The sequence below is a fragment of the Dipodomys ordii genome, unplaced genomic scaffold, assembly GCF_000151885.1.
Source record: "Dipodomys ordii isolate 6190 unplaced genomic scaffold, Dord_2.0 Scaffold226, whole genome shotgun sequence".
Taxonomy (NCBI): Eukaryota; Metazoa; Chordata; class Mammalia; order Rodentia; family Heteromyidae; genus Dipodomys; species Dipodomys ordii.
In genome coordinates this window covers 160644-182759 of record NW_012267442.1, presented here as the reverse complement: position 1 = coordinate 182759, position 22116 = coordinate 160644, and the positions used below count along the sequence as shown (strand labels likewise).

Below are 22116 nucleotides of genomic sequence, written 5' to 3'. Positions count from 1 at the left end.
GGTATTTAGGACTTACCCAAAGGTTAACTAGATTTAGTTTCAGAAATGGACCACACAGTATTATACATCTGGGAGCCCTGCTCAGTCAGTTTTATTTACTGGGCCCAGGGTTGGACAAAGACACAGATATTGAAAAGCATCCTCTCAATGTCTGTTCTCTTACAAAATGTCCTCTAAGCATACAACTTTCATAACAAGTTGTTCTTGAACATTCTAGGCCAGAATGTTTATTTTAATAAGGTTTGGATTGTGAAGATTCCATTGATTTTTCTTGACAGTGGATAGTCCTGAGGAATAGCAGGTTTTATAAATGCTTCCTTAGGAATGCAAGGTGAGAAAAATTCAAACCTATAAATTTTATCAGAGTCTGTAATGTGTTTACATACAACAAGAATAAAACAGCATGCTTAACTACAGTTGTTCTCTTCGTGTAGTAAGTCAGCCGCTTCCTCCTCAAACTCTGGAAGCATTTTGCTGTTTGAATCAGCCCCTTTCATTCCATTCCATACTGGTTTGGCTTGTCTCCTTCTCTGGGAGTTCTGCTAATGGGTATTGTGTGACTTCATTCTTTTTTTTTTTAATTATAAGAGTATATGAGGAATAAAATTTCCTCTTCCAATTTCATTATTTACTTAAATATTTTTGCTTGTGGTGGGGTTTGAACTTAGGGCTTTGCACTCTTGCTTAGCTTTTTCTACTCAAGGCTGGAATGCTAACAGTTGAACCACACTTATTCCCGTGACATCCATTCTTGATCCTGATTTTTCTGAATCATGCAGACTAGTACACTGATCAGGTTTTCTAGGGCTTGGCAGTACTTATGCTTAATAATGACAGCCAGGTCTCTATACTTAAGAGAGAAGGGTCTCTGTAGAACACTGCACAGAAAACACCCAAAGGTTGCAGAAGCGTGTCGTTGGGGATCTGGTTTAGGTTCAAAGTCTCTGTCATTCTCTCTTATGGTCCACACTCTGATTTCATAGCATTTATTACAACATACAAGCATATAGCTATATGACTCTGTTCCTACAACTAGCATGGCATTTCATGCATAAAATATGGCAGCATGCATTTGCTAAACAAACGAAACAAGAGAAACTTTTGTAGTCTATTAGTGTTGTTCAACCTTAAGTCCTCATAGGAAGATGACTACTACATTTCACTTGATCTAATGAACACACAAAAATATCATCTAGAACATTAGAAGAAAAGGAATAAAATTCAAGTTCAAACCATGAGGTTCTTTTTTTTTTCTTTCTTTCTTTTTTTTTTGTCAGTCATGGGGCTTGAACTCTGGGCCTGAGGGCTGTCTCTCAGCTCTTCAGCTGAAGACTAGCACTCTACTACTTGAGCTACAGTGCCATTTACAGTTTTCTGGTGGTTTATTGGAAATAAGAGTGTCATGGACTTTCCTGCCCGGGCTGGCTTTGAACTGCGATCCTCAGATCTCAGCCTCCTGAGTAGCTAGGATTACAGGCGTGAGCCACTGGCAATTAGTTCTTTATGATTAGCCAATTGCAGCTTCACTGGAGAAAGTAAAAGATAAAACTACTGGTTCCAGAGAACTTGCAATTTCCTTAGGATGGGGAGAGGGAGACGGAGACAGAGATTGAGAGACAGAGAGAGATATAGACACAGGGACACACACACACACACACACACACACACACACACACAGAACATGGTCAGATGTCAAAACAATAGGAACAAACCACTAGGAACATTAAAAGTAGACTCCAGCAGGAATAATCTGAGCAAGTGAGCAGATGAAGACTCCATGAAGGTCTGAAATGGACCTGTAACAAATGAGGTCTGCAAGGAGAGAAGAGGCACCCAGGGCCAGAGTAGGAAAATATACCAAGAGGAAATAAAGACAAAGCCTATCAAGAAGCAGGCACCAGAGCCAAAGCTCTACAACCCTGATATACAGGGAAGGCTAAGAGAGTAGCATGTATAGAAGGCCATCAAGATCGTGTGTCTGGAGTTGTAATGTTACAATAGGTAAGCAGCAACACAATATTCTTAGTGTTTACATTGGTATACATTATTGGTATACATTACATTGGTATACATTATTGGTATAACCAATCCAAAATATCAAAAGTACAATTATTTCTTAGCCAATAATTTTTCTTTATTTCAACTCAAAAAGGAAACTTTTAATGATTAAGTAAAGAATCCAAGGAAGAAAAGTAAACAAGTCTTCTGTGGAATTGCACAGAAAATCATCATCATAATTCATGTATGTATAATATATGTGAAAATGAAGCCAGGTAATTCATTGAGATAGGTGGGGTTGGGACAGATGGAGGAGAATGATGGAAGGTGTAATATTGATCAAGATATTTGTATTAAGATATGTTGAATTGAAACCACTTTGTACAACTACTTGAAGATAAATAGTCCCATGCAGCAGGATAATGTAAGTCCAGAAGTGTGACTTAGACTAGAGTGCCTGCCAGAGAATGAGGTTTTGCATGAGGCTCTGCTGTATCTACACCACCTGGTACAGAGTGGCAGCAAAATCCTTCACCAAAAAGTTCCAGTCTTCAAATAAATGCAATATTTTGGCAAAAAATATGCAGTTAAAAAGTGTATCAGCTCATGTTTAGAAAACACATTGATCTTCTGGTTTATGAACATAATGAGAATTTACATCTTTGTCCAAGTCTATGAAGTAATTTTGTTCAAGTATACCTGTTTAAAAGGCTTTGGTTTTCATTACTTGGTCTTGATTTTTTAATGCATCTTTTTTTCCCAGGCTTATTTGTCGCTGGAACATTGCTTTATGGAGCAGAGGTGTCAGCAATCTCTAGCTCTATTTTAAGCTCAGGGATGGGCACATGTAATACAAGTAGGAACAAGTAGGGAAACAAAGTAAATGAAAAGTCTGTTGCACTATAGTCAGGTGTACTTGAAATTGTTTTAAATTAACCTGTAATTAGGCTATGAAAATCACTGTGATGAAATTTACCTGAAGGAGTAAAGAGCCAAAGGAACAGGCGCTTATAAAGAGAGAGAGAGAGAGAGAGAGAGAGAAAGAGAGACAGACAGACAGACAGACAGACAGACAAAGACACAGACAGAGAGACAGAGATACAGAGAGGAGAAAGAAGAGGAAGCAGAGAGATAATTGCATAGACAAGATAGATACATGAATAATACAGATATAGATAGAAATAATTGTGTGGACATAGAGCTAGATATAGGGAAATGGATAAAGGTAGAACCATGAATAGAGATGAATAAAGACAGAGATAGACAATAGAGAAGTAGATATGAAGATTGACATGTACAGAGATTCTGCCATTAGCTATGCATCTTGTAAGCCTTCTTGAACTAAAGCATAACAACAGAGAAACAAACAGTTGTTTATTTGATGTGAAGATGAGATGGTACGTTTCCAAAGGTCTATATAGGAATAACTTTGAAGCTATGATTATATCATGCTTTAAACAAAACACATTTTTCTCAGCAAAGCAGACCACCAGGATCTGAGGAATGTATTAATTCAGAATCTTCATCACTGGGAGCCACAAGGACTTTATTCATGAAGAGAAATGTATATTGGCTGAGCCATATAAATTAATCTTTCCGGTTAAGATAATAATTTTTGCTGCCTAGGCTTGTTGTTCTCCTGAAGTCCTTGTTTGATTTTTATTTATATTTATTTATTTAGTGACAGTACTAGAGTTTGAACTTAGGGCTACCCACTTGCTATGCAGGCATTCTACTGCTTGAACCATACCTCTAGCCCTTTTTCCTTTGGTTATTTGTTTTAATTTTTCAATTTTTATTGTTAGTATAAAGGTGATATACAGAAGGGTTGGAGTTACATTAGTCAGGTAATGAGTACATTTCTTTTCGGATAATGTCACCCTTCCCTTGCTCTCCTTGGTTATTTTTGAGATAGGGTCTAATATTTTCCTGGGTTGGCCTAGTATGCAATTCTCCTATTTTATGTTTCCCTCTATAGCTGAAACTAAACTATCATGCCCAGTTTTTTCTGTTGAGATGGGGGTTTTGTAAACATCTTTTTTTTCTTTTTTTGTTCCTACAGCTGACTTAGAACTGAAATCTTCAGCTACTTCAATGTAGTTGAAATGACCAGGACATACCTCTGTATCAAGTTATTGGATGAGATGGAGTCTCAAAAACTCCCCCCCAGGGACCAGGAAGGTGGCTAAGTGGTAGAGCGCTTGCCTTGCATGCATGAGGCCCTGGGTTCGATTCCCCAGCACCACATAAGCAAAAAGAAAAAAGCCAGAAGTGGCGCTGTGGCTCAAGTGGTAGAGCACTAGCCTTGAGCTGAAGAGCTGAGGGACAGCGCCCAGGCCGAGAGTTCAGGCCCCTGCAACCAGACCCAAGAATAAAAAAGAAACTCCCCCCACCCCCAGCTTGCCTTAACTGAAATCCATCCTTTTAATATGTGCTCCCTGAGTATCTAGGATCACAGGCATGACCACTGGCCCCTGGCTGTAATTTTTTTAAATTTTAATAATAAACTTTCATCTATTTCACGGAAATCTTAAGGTGAATTAAAGGCACACAAAGCACTGAGCTCCCTTGGTAACCTTTTCTGCCAGTCTTCTGTTGGAGCCAGAGTTCATGCTGGAGAATGGGCTTTACAGAATACAAGGAACTATACAAACAAGAGACACTAATGCAACATTACTGGGTTGTTAATTAAAACTACCTGTAGAGGACTGGGAATGTGGCTTAGTGGTAGAGTGCTTGCCTAGCATGCATGAAGCCCTGGGTTCAATTCCTCAATACCACATAAGCAGAAAAGCCAGAAGTGGTGCTGTGGCTCAAGTAGTAGAGTGCTAGCCTTGAGCAAAAGAAATTCAGGAATAGTACCCAGGCCCTGAGTTCAAGCCCCAGGGCTGGCCAAAAAAAACCCAAAAAACAAAAACCAACCAAACAACCAACCAAACAACAACAAAAACTACCTGTAGAAACAAAAGGCTTAATAACTGACTCTACTAGAAAGGCCTAATAGCACCAGATAAGAATCAATTTAGTACCAGGTGCAGTTGGCTCACCCTTGTAATCCTAGCTGCTCAGAAGACTAAGATCTGAGGTCATGGTTTAAAGCCAGTCCAAACAGGACTTTGAAAAGTCCATTAAGACTTTTATCTCCAATTAACCAACAAAAGCAGGAAGTGATATGATGACTCAAGTGGTAGTATCAGTCTTGAGCAAAGAAGCCAAAGTACAGAACCTAAGCCATGAATTCAAGTCTCAGTACTAGTATAAAAAAGAACAGAATGAATTTTCTCTAAAATACAGGGTCATATAATTGTTGAGGGAGAACACAAGTTAGCCACTTAAGACAAATAGTTATTGGGAAAACCAGTTCTTGGAAGGTTCTCGGAAAACCCACAATTGAAATTGCAATTATATCCCCTAGCAGCTGCCATTAGGCAAAGGGTTGAGAAACACGACCCCAGTTACTGGAAAATGGACAGGTGGGTCAAGTTCCTGGAAAAAGCACCTGTAGGGTCATAAACAGTGAAAAAAATATAGTTTCCTATAAATATATTGTTTCCTGCATTCCTATGGTTAGTCTTATGTATCCCAACCAATGATTTGCTTGCTATGTATGATTTAACCAATCTGTAACTACTAAGTTGGAAAGCCCCTACCCTTAACTCGAAATGATTATGCCCCTAACCAATGACCTTACCCTGAAATCAGCCTGCAAAATGCTGACCAATTGCTGACCAATTATGTAGAAGCCCACAACCCTTCAACCCCCTCCTATTTGCTAGAAACCCTATAAGAACCCTACTGAACATGTGGTCAGGGCTCACAACTCTGACCCGCGTGTCAGTGACGATTGTGAGTCCAGGCTCGATCTTGCAAATAAACGACTCTTTTGCTGTTTGCATTGGTCATGGTCTCTGGGGGTCGCTCCGGGGTCTCGAATTCAAGTCTAACATAATGAACTCAGGCAGAACCTGAGCTATCTCAGGAGTGACACTGGTACTGTTGTAAGGTGAGAAAACAGAGAAACCACATTTTTGAGAGGTCGAATCTTGGAGTCTATTAAAAGGCTGGCAACTCCATAGTGGACTCCTGTCTCAGAGACCAGCAGCCAGCAAACACACTTAACACGGTTAGGAAACTGAGCCATGAAGGCCAGAGAAGAAAGAAACAAAAACAATACCAACAAACCAGCTCAGCTCCTGGGAAGCTGAACTGGGAAGCCATGGTAACCAGAAAAGAACCAGGGGACGGGAGACACGATAGGAACACGGCAGACAGGCGACATGATGTAATGGTGCCTGAACTGGTCTGGGCCTAGATACTGTCAGCTCAGGGGGTAGAGTCACAGGAAACTCCCCATCCCAAGTATTGGACTGACAGCTTTAGTAGCCTATTATCCAAGTACTCTCCCCTGTCTCCAGGGATTTAGGAACACCCATCACCTGGGAGGTGGGGAGCTTCTCTCACTATGAAGGCAAGATGCCAGACCTTATATGGATATACTCAGGTACCAGCAGAACTTTACCATCACAACCTTCCATATAGGCTACTCAGAGGTAGGCAATTCAAGCCATTTAGGGAGTTATGGCAGAATCAGAGCATTCCCTATGCAAAGCTTTCCTAAGGCTATGACATCTCCATTGCTTTGAAGCAAACCCCTCCTAGCTTACTTTGAGCTAGGCATCACCTCTAGGCTTTCAACACTGGGTAGAGAATTCCCTCCACACAGCAAGAGGCACCCGGATGATTGTAAGAAGTTACTTAGACTCAGCCTCCCTACTTCAGTACCAACAACTTCTGCTTCCCCAGCCCATTCATCCCAGAAGCAGCTGAAGAGTGAGCACGTGGGATCAACAACAAGGTGTTAAAGCCTTAGCAAGCTAAAGATCTGCAGTAAGGAGGCTGAGTCTAGGTAACTTCTTAAAGCCATCCTGGTACCTCTTGCTGGGTGGAAGTTTTCTACCCAGTGCAGAAAAGCCTAGAGATAAGACAGGCCATTCACTGAATGCAGATGCCTAACTCCAGGTGAGCTAGGTGAGCCCAGCTTCAGAGATGCAGATGTCATAGCCTTAAGAAAGATTTGCATAGAGAGTATTCTGATTCTGCCTTTAGTAACTCCCTAAATGGCTTGAGTAGCCTCTAAGATTTCCCCTATAGGGAAGGTTGAGGCTATCTGAAGGGAAGATTTCCCCTATAGGGAAGGTTGAGGCTATCTGCTGGTAGCTGAGCTTGTTCCTGAGTATGTCCTAATAAGGTCTGCTTTTGCTTAGCCCCCACCCCAAGCATGTGATCTTTGTCCTTAAAAGCTTTGTGTAAGCTCTGTTCGAGGGTACAGATCTTTAAGACAGGAATCCATATGCAGATCCATCTGCCTTTTAATAAAGACTCCCAGTTGGACCTTTCAAAATGTGGCTTCTCTGTTTTCTCGCCATATAACATAACCACCCATGTAGAGTTTGAGGACATCTTTCTGTTGCAGGTGTTATATAACATTAGAAAACCATATTTGTGAAGGAAGAAGGAAGGAACAGCAACGAGGTCCCTGTGGTTACAGGCCCATGCTGTGAAGAAAAGCTCTAGAGCATTCCTTTGCATATTTCTTTTGAACAGAAGTAATACAGACCAGAACACCTATCTCCAGTGAATTGTCCATGAGGTCAACATAAATAAATACAAACAATGCCCCCCGCCCCGAATAATAGACCCAAACTAGTATAGCAAAAATCAGATCTGTTCTGGCCTCAGAGAGATCAGCCAACTATGACCTCAGGCAGAGGCAAGAGCCAAGCTATCAGTGTCCCTTTTAGAAATGTCAGACACAAAGATGTATGAGGACAACTGCTAACTAGTGAGGGGCCCCCAGAACATGTAATGCCAGCATCTCACCAAATATAGGAACTCCTCTTAAGCTCTTTGAGGACCACTCTGATGTGTGTTGGGAATTGAGAGCCATTTCCCCTGACAGCCTTTAGCAGGTACTTCTCTGGCAGGAGCCAGAACAGAGTGTCATGATCCACTTATGAAGTCTCACAGATGCAGACCATTGTGCTAGTATGCCATTAGTGGGAAGCATCATTGATGAGGTCATTCATGAGAAACCATGGTAAAGAAAGTGAGGCGTGAAGTCGGGTACCGGTGGCTCACATCTGTAATCCTAGCTACTCAGGAGGCTGAGATCTGAGAATCACGGTTCAAAGCCAGCCTTGGTAGGAAAGTCCCTGAGACTCTTATCTCCAATAAACCACTAGAAAACCAGAAGTGGAGCTGTGGCTCAAGTGGTAGAGTACTTGCCTTGAGCTAAAGAGCACAGGGACAGCACCCAAGCCCAGAGTTCAATCCCCACAACCGACAAAGAAAAAGAAAGAAAGAAAGAAAGTGAGGCATGACATGATACAGAGCTGGGCACACACAGTTGTCCCCTTTCAGGAATCAGTTTATCAGAAATAGGAAAGGAATCCATATGTAACAGATTACCCATTTTCCAATTTCAGGTCATATAAGAGGAAGACTTTGTGTGTGTGTGTGTGTGATCATCCAGCTTCCTTATTACCTGCTTGTCTATGTTAGGTTTTTAAAAAGAGGTGGCCGAGTAAGAACAGCAGCATGCACGTGGTATTCAGGTAAGGGGTAGGTTTATTCATCATTCAGGCTGGCACCAGGCCATCTTGGTCCTCCACGTGGTGGGGAAAGGCCTGGGAAAGAGAGCTGGGAGAGCTGGGAAAGAGAGAGAGAAGAGCTAGAAAAGAACAGAGAGCAGAAAGAGCTAGAAAAGAGCAGAGAGAGCTAGAAAAGAGCAGAGAGAGGGCCTCTGGGCCTGGGCTAGGCCTTATCTAGGGTATGGTGGAGAAAGGTGTGGCCACATCAAATTCAGATATCACCTTAGTGGATGCAGATGTGACCTCTTCCAGGTGTGCCAGTTGCCTAGGTAATGCAGGTACTGGGTGGAGACTTTGCTGCAAGGAGGGTAGAGTCTGCTGGCCATCCAGGAGTGGACCTTACAGTCTAGAGCTATTCAGCTTAATGGATGACTTTGTATTTCTATATTATATCATTGCCTATTTCATCTCCTCTCCTCTCAATATACACAAAATGCTATAGAACTTGATTTTAATTATAAATACAACTGAATCTAATTATAAAAATAACTTGTAGGGGCTGAGAAGGTAGCTCAGTGGTAGAGCTCTTGCCTTGCCTGCTTGAGGCCCTGGGTTTGATTCCTCAACACCACATAAGCAGAGAAAGCTGGAAGTGGCACTGTGGCTCAAGTGGTAGAGTGCTAGCCTTGAGCTGAGGGGCTGAGGGACAGTGCCTAGGCCTTGAGTTCAAGCCTCAGGATCAGCATAAATAAATAAAATTTATTCTTACAACATCATTAGTTCATTGATTAAAATGAGTTTATAGATTAATATAAACCAGAAAAAGCAGATTAAGGCATAGAATTATGGAAATTTGGAATGGAAAGGCATAAAAGAGGTGCATGCAGAGTTGGAAGTTTATGTGTGGCAGCAGATAAATTTACACAGTGGATAAGTTCTACTTCCTGAGCTCTATACTCTTATCCTTTGTCTCCCTGAAGCCTAAAAATGCAAGGTAAGAGGAAACACAATTGCAAGTACTTACTGATTCCTTGAAAGAGCTCCTCAATATTAATAGCATTCTTTGCACTTGTTTCAACCACAATAGCACCTATGGATTCAGCATATTCCTTGGCATCCTTCAAGGGAACCTCCCTGAAAAACAGGTCAAACCCAGAGAGAAATGAATGCTTGATTGTAAAATATAAAATACCCCCAATGATCCCAATAGTACAGGTGGGAAGAATACCTTTATTTTTGTATAGAATAACAATTTAATTGCTTAGCAAATATTGAACACCTAGTGAATCCTAAAACTTATGAGTACCACTATTTCATCTCATTATTTTATCAATAGAAAAAACAGTGGTACTCATAAGGATCCTACAACTAAGCCTTCCCTCTAGGACACTGAGGGACAGCTCAATTGTCTTTTACATACCAAGGAAAACCCGTGACATAATCAGACAATTTGGAAATGAAAATGGCTGTAGCAATGGTGGGGTTAAGCATGTCTGAATTTTCATCTTTTAAAGGCAGTTGCCATAAATTTTTAGGAAATAAAATCTAAATAAAAAATCTTTAAAAAAATCTATTTTCAATGTAAAGATGCTGTGGTAGAGACAAAGATTAAAAAGACACAAAACCAAGCCAGTGTTAGTGATTCACAGCATAATCCTAACTACTTAGGAGGTTAAGGTTTGAGGATTATGGTTGGAAGCTGGTCTGGGCAGGAAAAGTCTGTATAATTCTTGCCTCCAATTAACCAGCATAAAAACTGGAAGTGGAGCTGTAGCTTTGGTGGTAGAGTAACAGCCTTGAACAAAAAAGCTAAGGAAAAGAATCAAGACCTGAGTTCAAGCCCTAATCCTGAAGTATGGTAGCTGAGCCCACATAATTTCTTGCAGACATTCTGGTGCCTAGGCAGGAGATGGGGGCTGTTCACCCAGCTCCAAAGCCTAGAGATGACAAGACATCCTTTGAAGTGCAGATGCCTGGCTCAATGGGGTGAGCTAGGAGGGCTTCGCTTTAGAGAAATGCAGATGTCATAGCCTTTGGAAAGCTGAATGCTCTGATTCTGCACTGATTAGCTCCCTAAATGGTTTGAATCACCAGCCTCTGAGTAACCTAAGCACACCCTATATGGAAGGTTAAGGCCTATCTTCCCTGGATGGAAAAGTTCTGCTGGTACCAGAGTACGTCCATTTAAGGTCTGGCATCTAGTCTTCACAGTGGGAGTTGGGAGCATGACCCTTCTCAGATGAATGGTGTGTCTGTGTCCCTGGAGGCAGGGGTAGGCACTTGGCTGATAGGTTGCTGAACCTGTCAGTTCAGTGCCTGGAACTGGAAGTGTCCTGTGACCCTGCCCCCTACCCTGATCTTATTTAGGCCTGGAACAGCATAGGCGCCAGGACACCATATATGTGTCTCTGTGATCGTGTCCTGTCTCCTGTCTCATCTTCAGTGGTCATGGCATCCCATCTGAGAGCTGAATTGGTCTACTGGTATTGCTTTTGTTCTTTCTTTCCAATCTGGCCTTTTTCCTAACAGTGTTATATGTATTTGGGGGCTGCAGGCCTTTATAACAACTGGCTATCTGTGGCCTGCTAATTATGTAATAAAGACTCCAAAATTCCATCTATCAAAATGTGGCTTCTGGGATAGTTCACCTTACAACAGATGGGGGCTCGTCCAGAATCCCAGTGCCAGCACAAAAAATAAAACTAAATAAACAAATAAACAGTTCTTATTATCTAGAAATTCTTGCATTTACTCAGTAAATATTTGTTGAGCAGGTCTTGTATGACAGTTCTCCTAGGTGCTAGGGCATACACTAGTCTCTACCTTGTGGAATGTACATGTCAGAACAGAGACAAACAGAACACATCCATGGTCACTTGAATACACACACTGTAACACAAAGTGCCTCAAGAGTAAAAAGTAATGTGTTTTGATTGAATGATATCATCTGAAATGTGACTATGAAGGCAAAGTAGGCCCAAGGTAGAGAGAGTTCATCTATTCCCTGATGTTATTAAAGGTAGATTCCACAGCCAATATTGCCTAGATTTTATGGTGATTATACATATGAAGTGTCTGGTTCTGAGAAAGGAATGACCGAGCAGAATGGTGGCAAGTAGGCAGGAGGCATACGTAACCAGTCTTATACTCAAGAATAGAGATGATAAGCTATCTCCATTGGTTAAGGGGATCTGCAATATTTCCTATGGGCGTGAGAGCAAATGCAACTGGTTAGAACAGGAAAAGAAAAAGGAACACAATCAATGGTGGAAAGGGAAAGAGAAGAGACTGTATCCATCTTCTTCCCTGTCCTCTTCTCACTGAAAATGTCTCATCAACAGTTTTGACTGGTCTGTAAAGTTACAAAGCAAAGTGTACATTGGCATTCAAACTCTCATGAAGCCCAAATCATACTAGAGGAAGACTTTCCAGGTTCTAGAAGAGAAGGGTCAAATCATATGAAAGGCAGTTGTCACACCACTCAAAGCCAGAACCTGTCCGTTGGAATCAGTGGGTCTCAGTCATCTTTACTTTAGATGCTGTAGGAAAATAGGTGCTCCAAAACCCATCTTCATTGTTTTTAATAGACCAGCCCCTGGCCTGACACAGGGATTGTTCTTGAGTATTTTTGTCAATCACTTTTACATTTGCAAGATTCCAGAATAAAATATTTCCTCTGTTCAATTTGGCTTGTTATCCTGTGTGTGTCTGTGTCTGTGTGTGCATGTGGGTATGTATGCATGCACACTGGGGCTTGAACTCAGAGCCTCAAGCTCTCACTGGGCTTTTCTGATCAAATCATAGTGTTCTACCATTTGAACTATACCTACACTTCTGGCTTTTTACTGATTAAAGCATACCCTCCCTATTTACATGGCAACTTTCTACTCAGCCTTCTAAAGAGTTCCATCTTGTACCCTCCTACCCCTTCTCCAAAGAAACTGTTCTGCCCCTCATTCCTTAACAACCTGAGCTCTCATGATACAAGCTTCTGTCCTGTGAAACTGGCTACCCAAAGAAGCAGTGTGTTTAAGGAAGGACCATGTGGGATTTTTGTGCATCAATGTTTATTTAAACTTTGTAACAAGTAAGTGTTGAGAATAAAATAGCATAATATAATTATAAAAGTATTTGTCCAGCTACCTATAAGTAAATACATATTTTAAAATCTGAAAAAAAAATCAGACACTTAGATCAAATGGGCTCAGGGGAAGGGAAATAAGTTGGATTTTTTCTGGAAGCCTGTATTGTTCATGTGTTATTTTATAATTTATTGTATATACTTCTTTGAGATATAGGTGAGAACTATTTGGAGCCTCACTTAGCAAAGAAAACAGCTGTTGTCATTTCTTCAAGGGTGTGAAGGCCATTATCTTACAAAAAAAGCCGAAGCACTCCAAAGTTTCTGTGTAATTGGGATAAGCAGCTGGTTGATAAAAATCACTGCTGAATGGACAAACTCTTGGTACCAGAGAAATAAAGCTGTATTACATTCATTTTATTGGAGGCTCATTAAATCTGGATATTTCATTTTATACTTCGACAAATTTTGTTTTCCTTTTATCTGTCTAAACAAACAATTTTTAGATGGTGTTGATGGCTTACTCTGTAATCCTTGCTCCTCAGGAGCCTGAGATCTGAACATTGAAGTTCAAAGCCAGCTAGTACAGGAAAAGTCCATGAGACTTTTATCTGCAATTAACTAGGCAAAGAGCCAGAAGTGAAGGTGTGGCTCAAGTGGTAGAGTAGCAGTGTTGAGTGAAAAAGGCTAGTGGAGCATCTAGGCCCTGAGTTTAAGCTGCAGTTCTAGTACACATACACACACACACACACACACACACACACACATACACATACACACACACACACACGCTAATTTTCCTCAAAAATGTGTTATTTTATATAATTGCCCCCTGGAAATATCAGAATAAATGTCAGTGGCTGATTTCAAAACAGTACAGAATTGTTCTAGTGCATTGGAATAAGATCCTAGTAGGCTCAAGTTGCTCTATGTTTAAGAGCTTCCCTGTTTCTGTTCACCTGCAAAGAGAATTTCTTCCTGTTGGTTTTTTTTTCTCTGAATGAATCCTCTTACCTATCTCAGTTAAACTCTTCAGCCCTGAAACTCACCCTTCATATGACCATTTAACAAACTGATCTGAACTTGGGCTTCAGACATATTGTTTGGATTTGGCTAATGGATGACCAAGAAAAAGGAGCCTAAAACATATAACCTCATGATTAGGTTCTTAGTATACTCACATATTCACCCCCAGACCTCCTATTCGAAACAGTTGTGAATGGAATGGCTCATGAGGGATGGGGGAAGGACATGTGACACAATGCTATAGACTGACTTGTGTTCCTGCCCCAACCCACACATTGAAGCCTTAATCTCTAATGTGACAGGACTTGGAGTCAAGCCCTACATAGAAGTGATTAAGCTTAAAGGAGGTCAGAGGGTAAAGTCCTGTCCAAAAAGATCAGTGTACTTGTAATAAAAGGTAACAGAGAGTTTGTTCTGTGTCTGTGTGGATACAGAGAAGGGCCACATGAATACACAGCAAGATGGTGACTTGGAAAGAGATCTCAGAACAAATCCCACCTTGGTGGCATCCTGATCTTAGACTTCCTAGCCTCCAGCACTGTGAGAAAGGAAACTTCTCTCCCACAAGTATGTGTGCTGTTTTATTCTGTCAATGCTAGCAGACGAGTACACAGAAGGAAGTCAAGTAAATAGGCTGAAATTCAAGCAAATTCAAGCCAGGAAATTAGCTGTATAGTAGAAGCATCAGAAGCAAACCACAGGTCAACTGAGACACATTTTTACTGAAATGTCAAGAGCTTACTATAGGTTCTTAGCTGTAAACATCAGTCCTGGTCAAAAAGGGCAGACAATGTCATGAATTTAAATTCTAGTTTAGCCATTGACTAACTAACCATCTGTTTTGGACAAATATTTGTCATGTTTGGGGTTCAACTTGTTCATCCAAATATACTATGTCTAGAGGAAGTCACTTTTGAAATATCTTGTTCCTTGATCTCTGCAATGATCTTGGAAATAGGGCTGGGAAGGTGGCTCAGTGGTAGAGCGCTTTCCTTGCATGCCTGAGGCCCTGGGTTCGATTCCCCAGCACCACATAAGCAAAAAGAAAAAAGCCGGAAGTGGCGCTGTGGCTCAAATGGTAGAGCGCTAGCCTTAAACTGAAGAGCTGAGGGACAGCGCCCAAGCCCAGAGTTCAGGCCCCACGACTGGACCAAAAAAAAAAAAAAAAACCTTGGAAATATAAGGATTCTTTCAGAGATATAACAAAAGTTGAGCACAACTCTGCCAGGCACTGTGCTGGACTCTGAATTTTCTCAACTTCTCAGAATAGCCCTGACAAGATGGGATTTTGCTTGTTTTATTTATTTATTTATTTTGGGGGGGGTCCAGTCGTGGGCCTGAACTCTGGGCCTGGGCACTGTCCCTCAGCTCTTCAGCTCAAGGCTAGTGCTCTACCACTTGAGCCACAGCGCCACTTCTGGCTTTTTTTCTTTTTGTTTATGTGGTGCTGAGGAATCGAACCCAGGGCTTCAAGCATGAAGGCAAGTGCTCTACCACTGAGCCACCTTCCCAGCCCCGCTTGTTTTATTTTTAATTTGAAAAAATGGGGGGGGGCACTGGCACTAGAGTTTGGACTCAAGGCCTGAGCACTTTCCCTTAGCCTTTTCCACTACCACTCGAACCATAACTCCACTTCTAGCTTTTTGATGGATAACTGGAGATAAGAGGCTCAGACTTTTCTCTTCTGGCTAGCTTTGAACCATGATCCTCAGAGCTCGGTCTCTTGAGTAGTTAGGATGAGCCACTAGTACCCAGCTAGTTTCACCCACTGCTAAGGAGAACAGACATGACCTTGGCTGATGAGAATCAAGGCCTATCATCTCTCAACTCCAGCATCTTCCTCTACAGAGCAAGTGCAACTATATGGGTAGCAAGATGGAGACCATTCCAGATAGCAAAAGTTCTACAATCTGCATCTATTCATTCTTGTTCCTAAGTGGCAAGATCTGAAGGTAAGATTTACCACTTTTTTTTGTGGGGGGGGGGCGAGGGGGAAGTCCAAGACTAGAACTCAAACTTGGTGCCTAATGCTTTCAACTCACTGGTTAGCACTCTACCAACTGAGCTATGCCTCCAACCCCCTCACCACTCTTAAGATTATACATCATGGTTCAATATATGCAAACCAATTAATATAATTAATCACATCAACAAGAGCAAGGATAAGAACCACATGGTTACCTCAATAGATGCAGAAAAAGCATTTGAGAAGATCTAACACTGCTTTATGATGAAGGCTCTGGAAAAATTAGGAATCCATGGAACATTCATCAATATGATAAAGGCTATATATGAAAAACCTACAGCCAGCATTACACTTAATGGTGAAAAACTAAAGCCATTTCCTTTAAACTCAAGAATGAGACAAGGATGTTCACTCTTTCCGCTTCTCTTCAATTTAGTATTAGAATGCCTAGCTACAGCGATAAGACAAGATGCAAATATAAAGGGGATCGAAATAGGAAAAGAGGAAGTAAAACTCTCCCTCTTTGCAGATGACATGATCTTGTATTTAAAGAATCCCATGGATTCCATTCCCAAACTACTCAAGCTGATTCAAAATTTGGCAAAGTAGCAGGGAATAAAATTAACCCTCAAAAATCAATGGCTTTTCTTATGCCAACAATGAGAAGAGCACAGCTGAAATCAGAAAAGCAACTCCTTTTGTAATAGCCCCACAAAAAATAAAATACCTAGAAATTAACTCAACTAAAGAAGTGAAGGACATCTACAATAGAAACTTTAAAAACCTGAAAAAGGAAATCAAAACAGAACTCAGAAAGTGGAAAAACCTCCCATTCTCCTGGATTGGAAGGATTAACATCCTGAAAATGGCAATACTTCTCAAGGCTATCTACAAACTCAAATGCAATACCTATCAATATTTCAACCTCATTCTTCAAGGAAATAGAAGAGGCGATCCCAAAATTCATATGGAACAATAAAAGATCCTAAATAGCAAAAACAATCCTTAACAGAAAGAACAGTGCTGGAGGAATATCAATACCAAATTTCAAACTCTACTACAAAGCCATAGTAATTAAAACAGCTTGGTACTGGCATAAGAACAGACCTCAGGCCAATGCAATAGAATTGAAAACCCAGAAATGAACCCACAGACCTATAGCCACCTAATCTTCAATAAGGGAGCTAAACAAATAGAATGAAAGAAAGACAGCCTCTTCAGTAAATGGTGCTGGTAAAATTGGTTAATCACCTGTAGAAAACTAAAGCTAGGTCCTTCTATATCACCAGAATCAACTCCAAATGGATCAAAGACCTCGGAGTCAAAGTATTACAGGACGGAATAGGAGAAACCCTAGGTCTCCTTGGCACAGGTTAAATTTTCTTAATAGAGACCCAGAAGCACAACAAATCAAAGAAAGGTGGACAATGGGATTGCATGAAGCTGCAGAGCTTCTGCATGGCAAAGGACATAGCTAGCAAGATCAATAGAAAGCCCACAGAGTGGGAGAAGATCTTCACTAGCCATACATATCTAAAATATACTTGGAACTCAAATAAAAGAAACTTTTCTGAAGAGGAAATAAGAATGGCCAATAGATACATGAAGAAATGTTCAACCTCTCTAGCCATAAAAGAAATGCAAATCAAAACATCATTGAGATTCCACCTCACCCGTTAGAATGGCTATAATCAAGAACTCTAATAACAGATGCTGGAGTGGATGTGGCCAGAAGGGAACCCTACTGCACTTTTGGTGGGAGGGTGAACTTGTTCAACCACTTTGGAAAGCAGTATGGAGGTTCCTCAAAAGACTCCACATAGAAGGCCGGGCGCTGGTGGCTCACGCCTGTAATCCTAGCTACTCAGGAGGCTGAGATCTGAGGATCGCGGTTCAAAGCCAGCCCGGGCAGGAAAGACCGTGAGACTCCTATCTCCAATAAACCACCAGAAAACCGGAAGTGGTGCTGTAGCTCAAGTGGTAGAGTGCTCGCCTTGAGCTGAAGAGCTGAAGGACAGCGCCCAGGCCCAGAGTTCAAGCCCCATGACCGACAAAAAAAAAAAAAAAAGACTCCACATAGAGCTCCCTTATGACCCAGCAATCCCACTTTTGGGTATTTACCCAAATGATCACAAACAAGACCACACTAAAACTACCAGCACAACTATGTTTATTGCAGCCTTATTTACCATAGCTAAGATATGGAACCAACCCAGATGCCACTCAGTAGATGAATGGATCAAGAAAATGTGGTATAAATACACAATGGAATTCTATGCCTCCATCAGAAAGAATGACATTGCCCCATTTGTTAGGAAATGTAAAGACTTAGAAAAATTATATTAAGTGAAATAAGCCAGGCCCAAAGAAACATAGGTCCCATGGTTTCCCTTATTTGCAATAACTAGTATATGTCTGGGACAAGTAGAAAAGGTCAAAGCTATGTACGTATGACCAGGTAAGATGAAGTCAAGCGAAATGAACCCCCAGATAGGGACACAAGTGGTTTTTTCTTCTCTTTTCTCTTCTTTTATTTATTTTTTTGGTGGTCGTGGGGCTTTGACTCTGGGCTTGGGTGCTGTCCCTGTGCTCTTCAGCTCAAGGTGAGCACTCTACTGCTTGAACCACAGTGCCACTTCTAGTTTTTCTAATGGTTTATTGGAGATAAGACTTTCCTGCCCGGGCTGGCTTTGAACCATGATCCTCAGATCTCAGCCTCCTGAGTAGCTAGGATTACAGGTGTGAGCCACCAGCACCCAGCTGGTTTTTTCTTTCTTGCTATTGTTTCTAATGTATTTATATGGTACCATGTGATTATTTTGTTGCTTTGTATGTTCCTCCCCCATAGTATAACCCCTGTTTTCACTCTATTTGATGTTGGTATAATTTGGGGTGGGGAAGGCAAAAAACAAAATGTTTAAATAGGAATACAGGGTGACCCATTGTAACAATGAGATGTACAAGACTAGTGTCTTATTGGAAAACGAAGTTTAGTCTGGGGGTGGGTAGAGAGGAGGGGGGAGTGTAGTTGTGGAGGTGGGAGGGAAGGGATGGTAGGGGAAAAACAAAGGAGGAAGCAACAATGTACTCATTACCTTGCTAATGTAACTGTAACCCCTCTGTACAGTATCACAATAAAAAACAAAAAAGATTATACATCAAATAATCTTTTAATTAAGCTACTCTGAATGGGAGCTTGAACTATTAAACCATAAAGGCTGATGAAATTGTGATTTTTTTCTTTTCCTGCTTTTTTATTTTTGTTTTTGTTTTTGCATTCCTCACTAGCTTTCTAGTTGAGAGGAAGAAAATACTTCTACTTCCATGCTCAGTGTTCTCCTACCCACTCCTTCAGGCCCAGAGTCCATCTTGGGCAATCCCAATGTTTAGCATAGTGCTCAGCATGGAATGAGAGGCCCCTTGTAAATAATGAGAATTCTAGATCTTTCTGAGGAGGCAGTTTGAGTGCAAGAGTCTCTTTGCCTCCTGAGCCTATTTCCCTAAAACTTTTGGTTGCCAGGGACTAGAAGGAGCAGTGATACAAAGCTAAGATCATGGCATTTGTCAGTGTACAGTATTCTCAGAGAATCTGGCACTTAAGTAAAACCTATCAGTAAACACCTGTTGAATGGCTTGCTGACAGATACCCAAGCCACCATCTGTGAAAAGCAGAGGCAGACAGGGAGGGGTTATATGGGCTTAAGGGGAAGGCCCACAGGAAAAGCCCTAGGAATGGGGACTGGCTGCATTATTGCAAAGGCCAGAAAAGCCTTTGGTGTGAAAGCACATGAAACAGGCGACTCTTTGTCAGCCCAGCTTTAATCCCATTTATTGTATTTCCTTGAGATCCCTGGACACAAGCAGAAACCCTGAGCTGGCCACTTGTACTTAGAGGCTGCTTGGAAGGGGCAAGAGGTACACAGCATTCCTGTGGGCTCTAGAATTTAACAGGCCTGTACTACCCAATAAAGGTCTTTGTTTTGTTGTCATGGGTGTTACCCAGCAACATGGCAGCTGACTTGTTCTAATTTCAGGACTAGTTCAAGTTTCCAGGGTTCCTCCTCTACCAATAGCAAAGAAAAAGAAGACAGGTACACCAGAAAGGAGTCCCAACCCCCTGTCTGAGAAGGGGGAAATCAAATTGGTAGGTCAGCAGACAACGCCTTCTGCTCCCCAAGGGCTTAAGGGAAGTTCAGTTCCTGCACCCCTTTGAAGATAGATGAGAGCCATCCTCCCCAATATCTCCTCTCTACCCCAGGCAGTGTTCTAATCACAGGTTTTAATTTGAGACCTATTCACAGGTGGCCTAATAAAATACTCAGAAGGCCAAATGCTGGTGGTGCATGCCAGTAATCCTAGCTATTCAGAAAGGCTGAGATCTGAGGATTGAGATTCAAAGCCACTCTTGGCAGACCAATCCCAAAGACTCTTATCTCCAATTAACCACCAAAAAGCTGGAGGTAGTTCAAGTGGTAGGGCATCAGCTTTGTGTGAAAAAGCCAAATAAGGCCCTGAGTTTAGAGCCCGTACACACACACACACACACACACACACACACACACACACAATCAGACATTAATTCTGAGAAATTTTAATTCAAGAATGTAAAACATTTCCTAAGCCACACATGAGTATTTCTATGGCATGCTTCCTGTGTGTGTTCCTTGTTTGGTTTGGTTTTGGGTATAATGGAGGGAAATCATCTTATCTGTAAGTCAGCTTTACATATTAGGGAACCTAGCTTTCTGTAAAATTTTCTTAAAATTAAAATTTTTCAAAAATTAAAAAGTTAAGGCAGGTGCTAGTGGTTCACACTGTAATCCTAGCTACTCAGGAGGCTGAGATCTTAGGAACATGGTTCAAAGCCAGCCTGGGCAGGAAACTCCATGAGACTCTTATCTCCAATAAACCACTAGAAAACACAAGTGGTACTGTGGCTCAAGCAGTAGAGTGCTTGCCTAGAGCTGAAAAGTGCAGGGAAAGTGATCAGGCCCAGAGTTCAAGCCCCACATCCGGCCAAAAAAATAAATAAATAAAAAGTTACATAAAAAAGCTGACTACTATGTTATTTAATTTTTTTAGTTACTATGGTTAAGGGTTTAATTACTATTTCACTTAATTGGTATTTGTGTATTTCTAATTAGTTATTGTGTTCAATTACTAGTTTAATTTCTAACTGGATATTTGTGTGTAGGTAAAAACAGAAAATAATGGCAGGTTTCTTATTCCTGCTAACATATGGAAATAGGTTCACTATTTCATCCACAAAGGCCAAGCTGACACATGCTCAGTAGGAGTTCATGTGGGAGCATGAGCATGTAACATGGAGCATGCGCATTGCAGGCAGGCTGCTGACCAGAGTTCAGGGAGCTTAACTGTAACCAGCTGTGTCCACTAAGATGTTCAGGCACCTTGGAGCACAGCAAAAGAATTGTTGCTTCCCCCCAAAATAAAACACTTATCAAAAAGCAACACACCAGGATGTTACAAACTAGGGGAGAAGTGACCCCTGCCTCACTACTCTGCAACAATCCCAAAGGATCCCTTCAAAATGCTGCCCACTTACAATAATGATCATTTTGGCAATGGTTGGATAAGAGCTACTGAAACAGAATGTCCTTGGGTGAACAGGAATTCTGCAAGATCAAAGCTTCCTTCTTATGCATTGCAAAGCTTGAGAGGAACCATTCAGGGGGTGGACCATTAAAGGCTGAGATAATGCTTTTGTATTCTGTCTGATTCATCACAGGACACTATGACTCCAAGATTTTAGAAAGTTGTATCAAGATGGCGATTTATAGGGCATAATAAAATGCCCATTGCTCAGGCACCATTTTACAGTGATGTGTGGAGGAGTGACATGTGGCCGGGAGTTCTTCCCAGAACAAGTCTTCTGGTTATTTGTAGAATGCACATTGTTTTTCTAAAACTCCATAGCTATCAAGTTCTGGTGATTCATGCCTGACATCCTAGCCACTTAGCAGATCTGAAGATTAAGTTTTAAAGCCAGGGCCTAGAAATGTGGCTTAGTGGTAGAGTGCTTGCCTAGGATGCATGAAACCCTAGGTTCAATTCCTTAGTAACAGATAAACAGAAAAAGCTGGAAAGGGCACTGTAGCTCAAGTGGTAGAGTGCTAGCATTGAGCAAAAGAAGCTCAGGAACAGTGCCCAGGCCCTGAGTTCAAGCCTCAGGATTGGCAATCAATCAATCAATAAATCAATAAAATGATTTGAAGTCAGCCAGGGAAAGAAAGTCTGTGAGACTGTTATCTCCATTTTTTTTAATTTATTTATTTTTTATTTTTTTGTCGGTCGTGGGCCTTGAACTCTGAGCCTGGGCACTGTCCCTCAGCTCTTCAGCTCAAGGCGAGCGCTCTACCACTTGAGCTACAGCGCCACTTCCTGTTATCTCCAATCAACAAGAAAAAGCCAGAAGTAGAGCTGTGGCTCAAGTG

The 22116-nt window shown here is 41.4% G+C and overlaps 1 protein-coding gene across 1 annotated transcript in view; it reads right to left on the bottom strand.

The window, feature by feature from the left end:
• The window catches only part of Rab31 (RAB31, member RAS oncogene family), a 134909-nt gene that overhangs the window by 5238 nt on the left and 107555 nt on the right, over window positions 1–22116 (bottom strand). The window contains exon 6 of the mRNA XM_013035842.1: window positions 9613–9722. Within this exon, the coding sequence (XP_012891296.1) occupies window positions 9613–9722 (110 nt within the window). The remainder of the gene's footprint in view (window positions 1–9612; window positions 9723–22116) is intronic.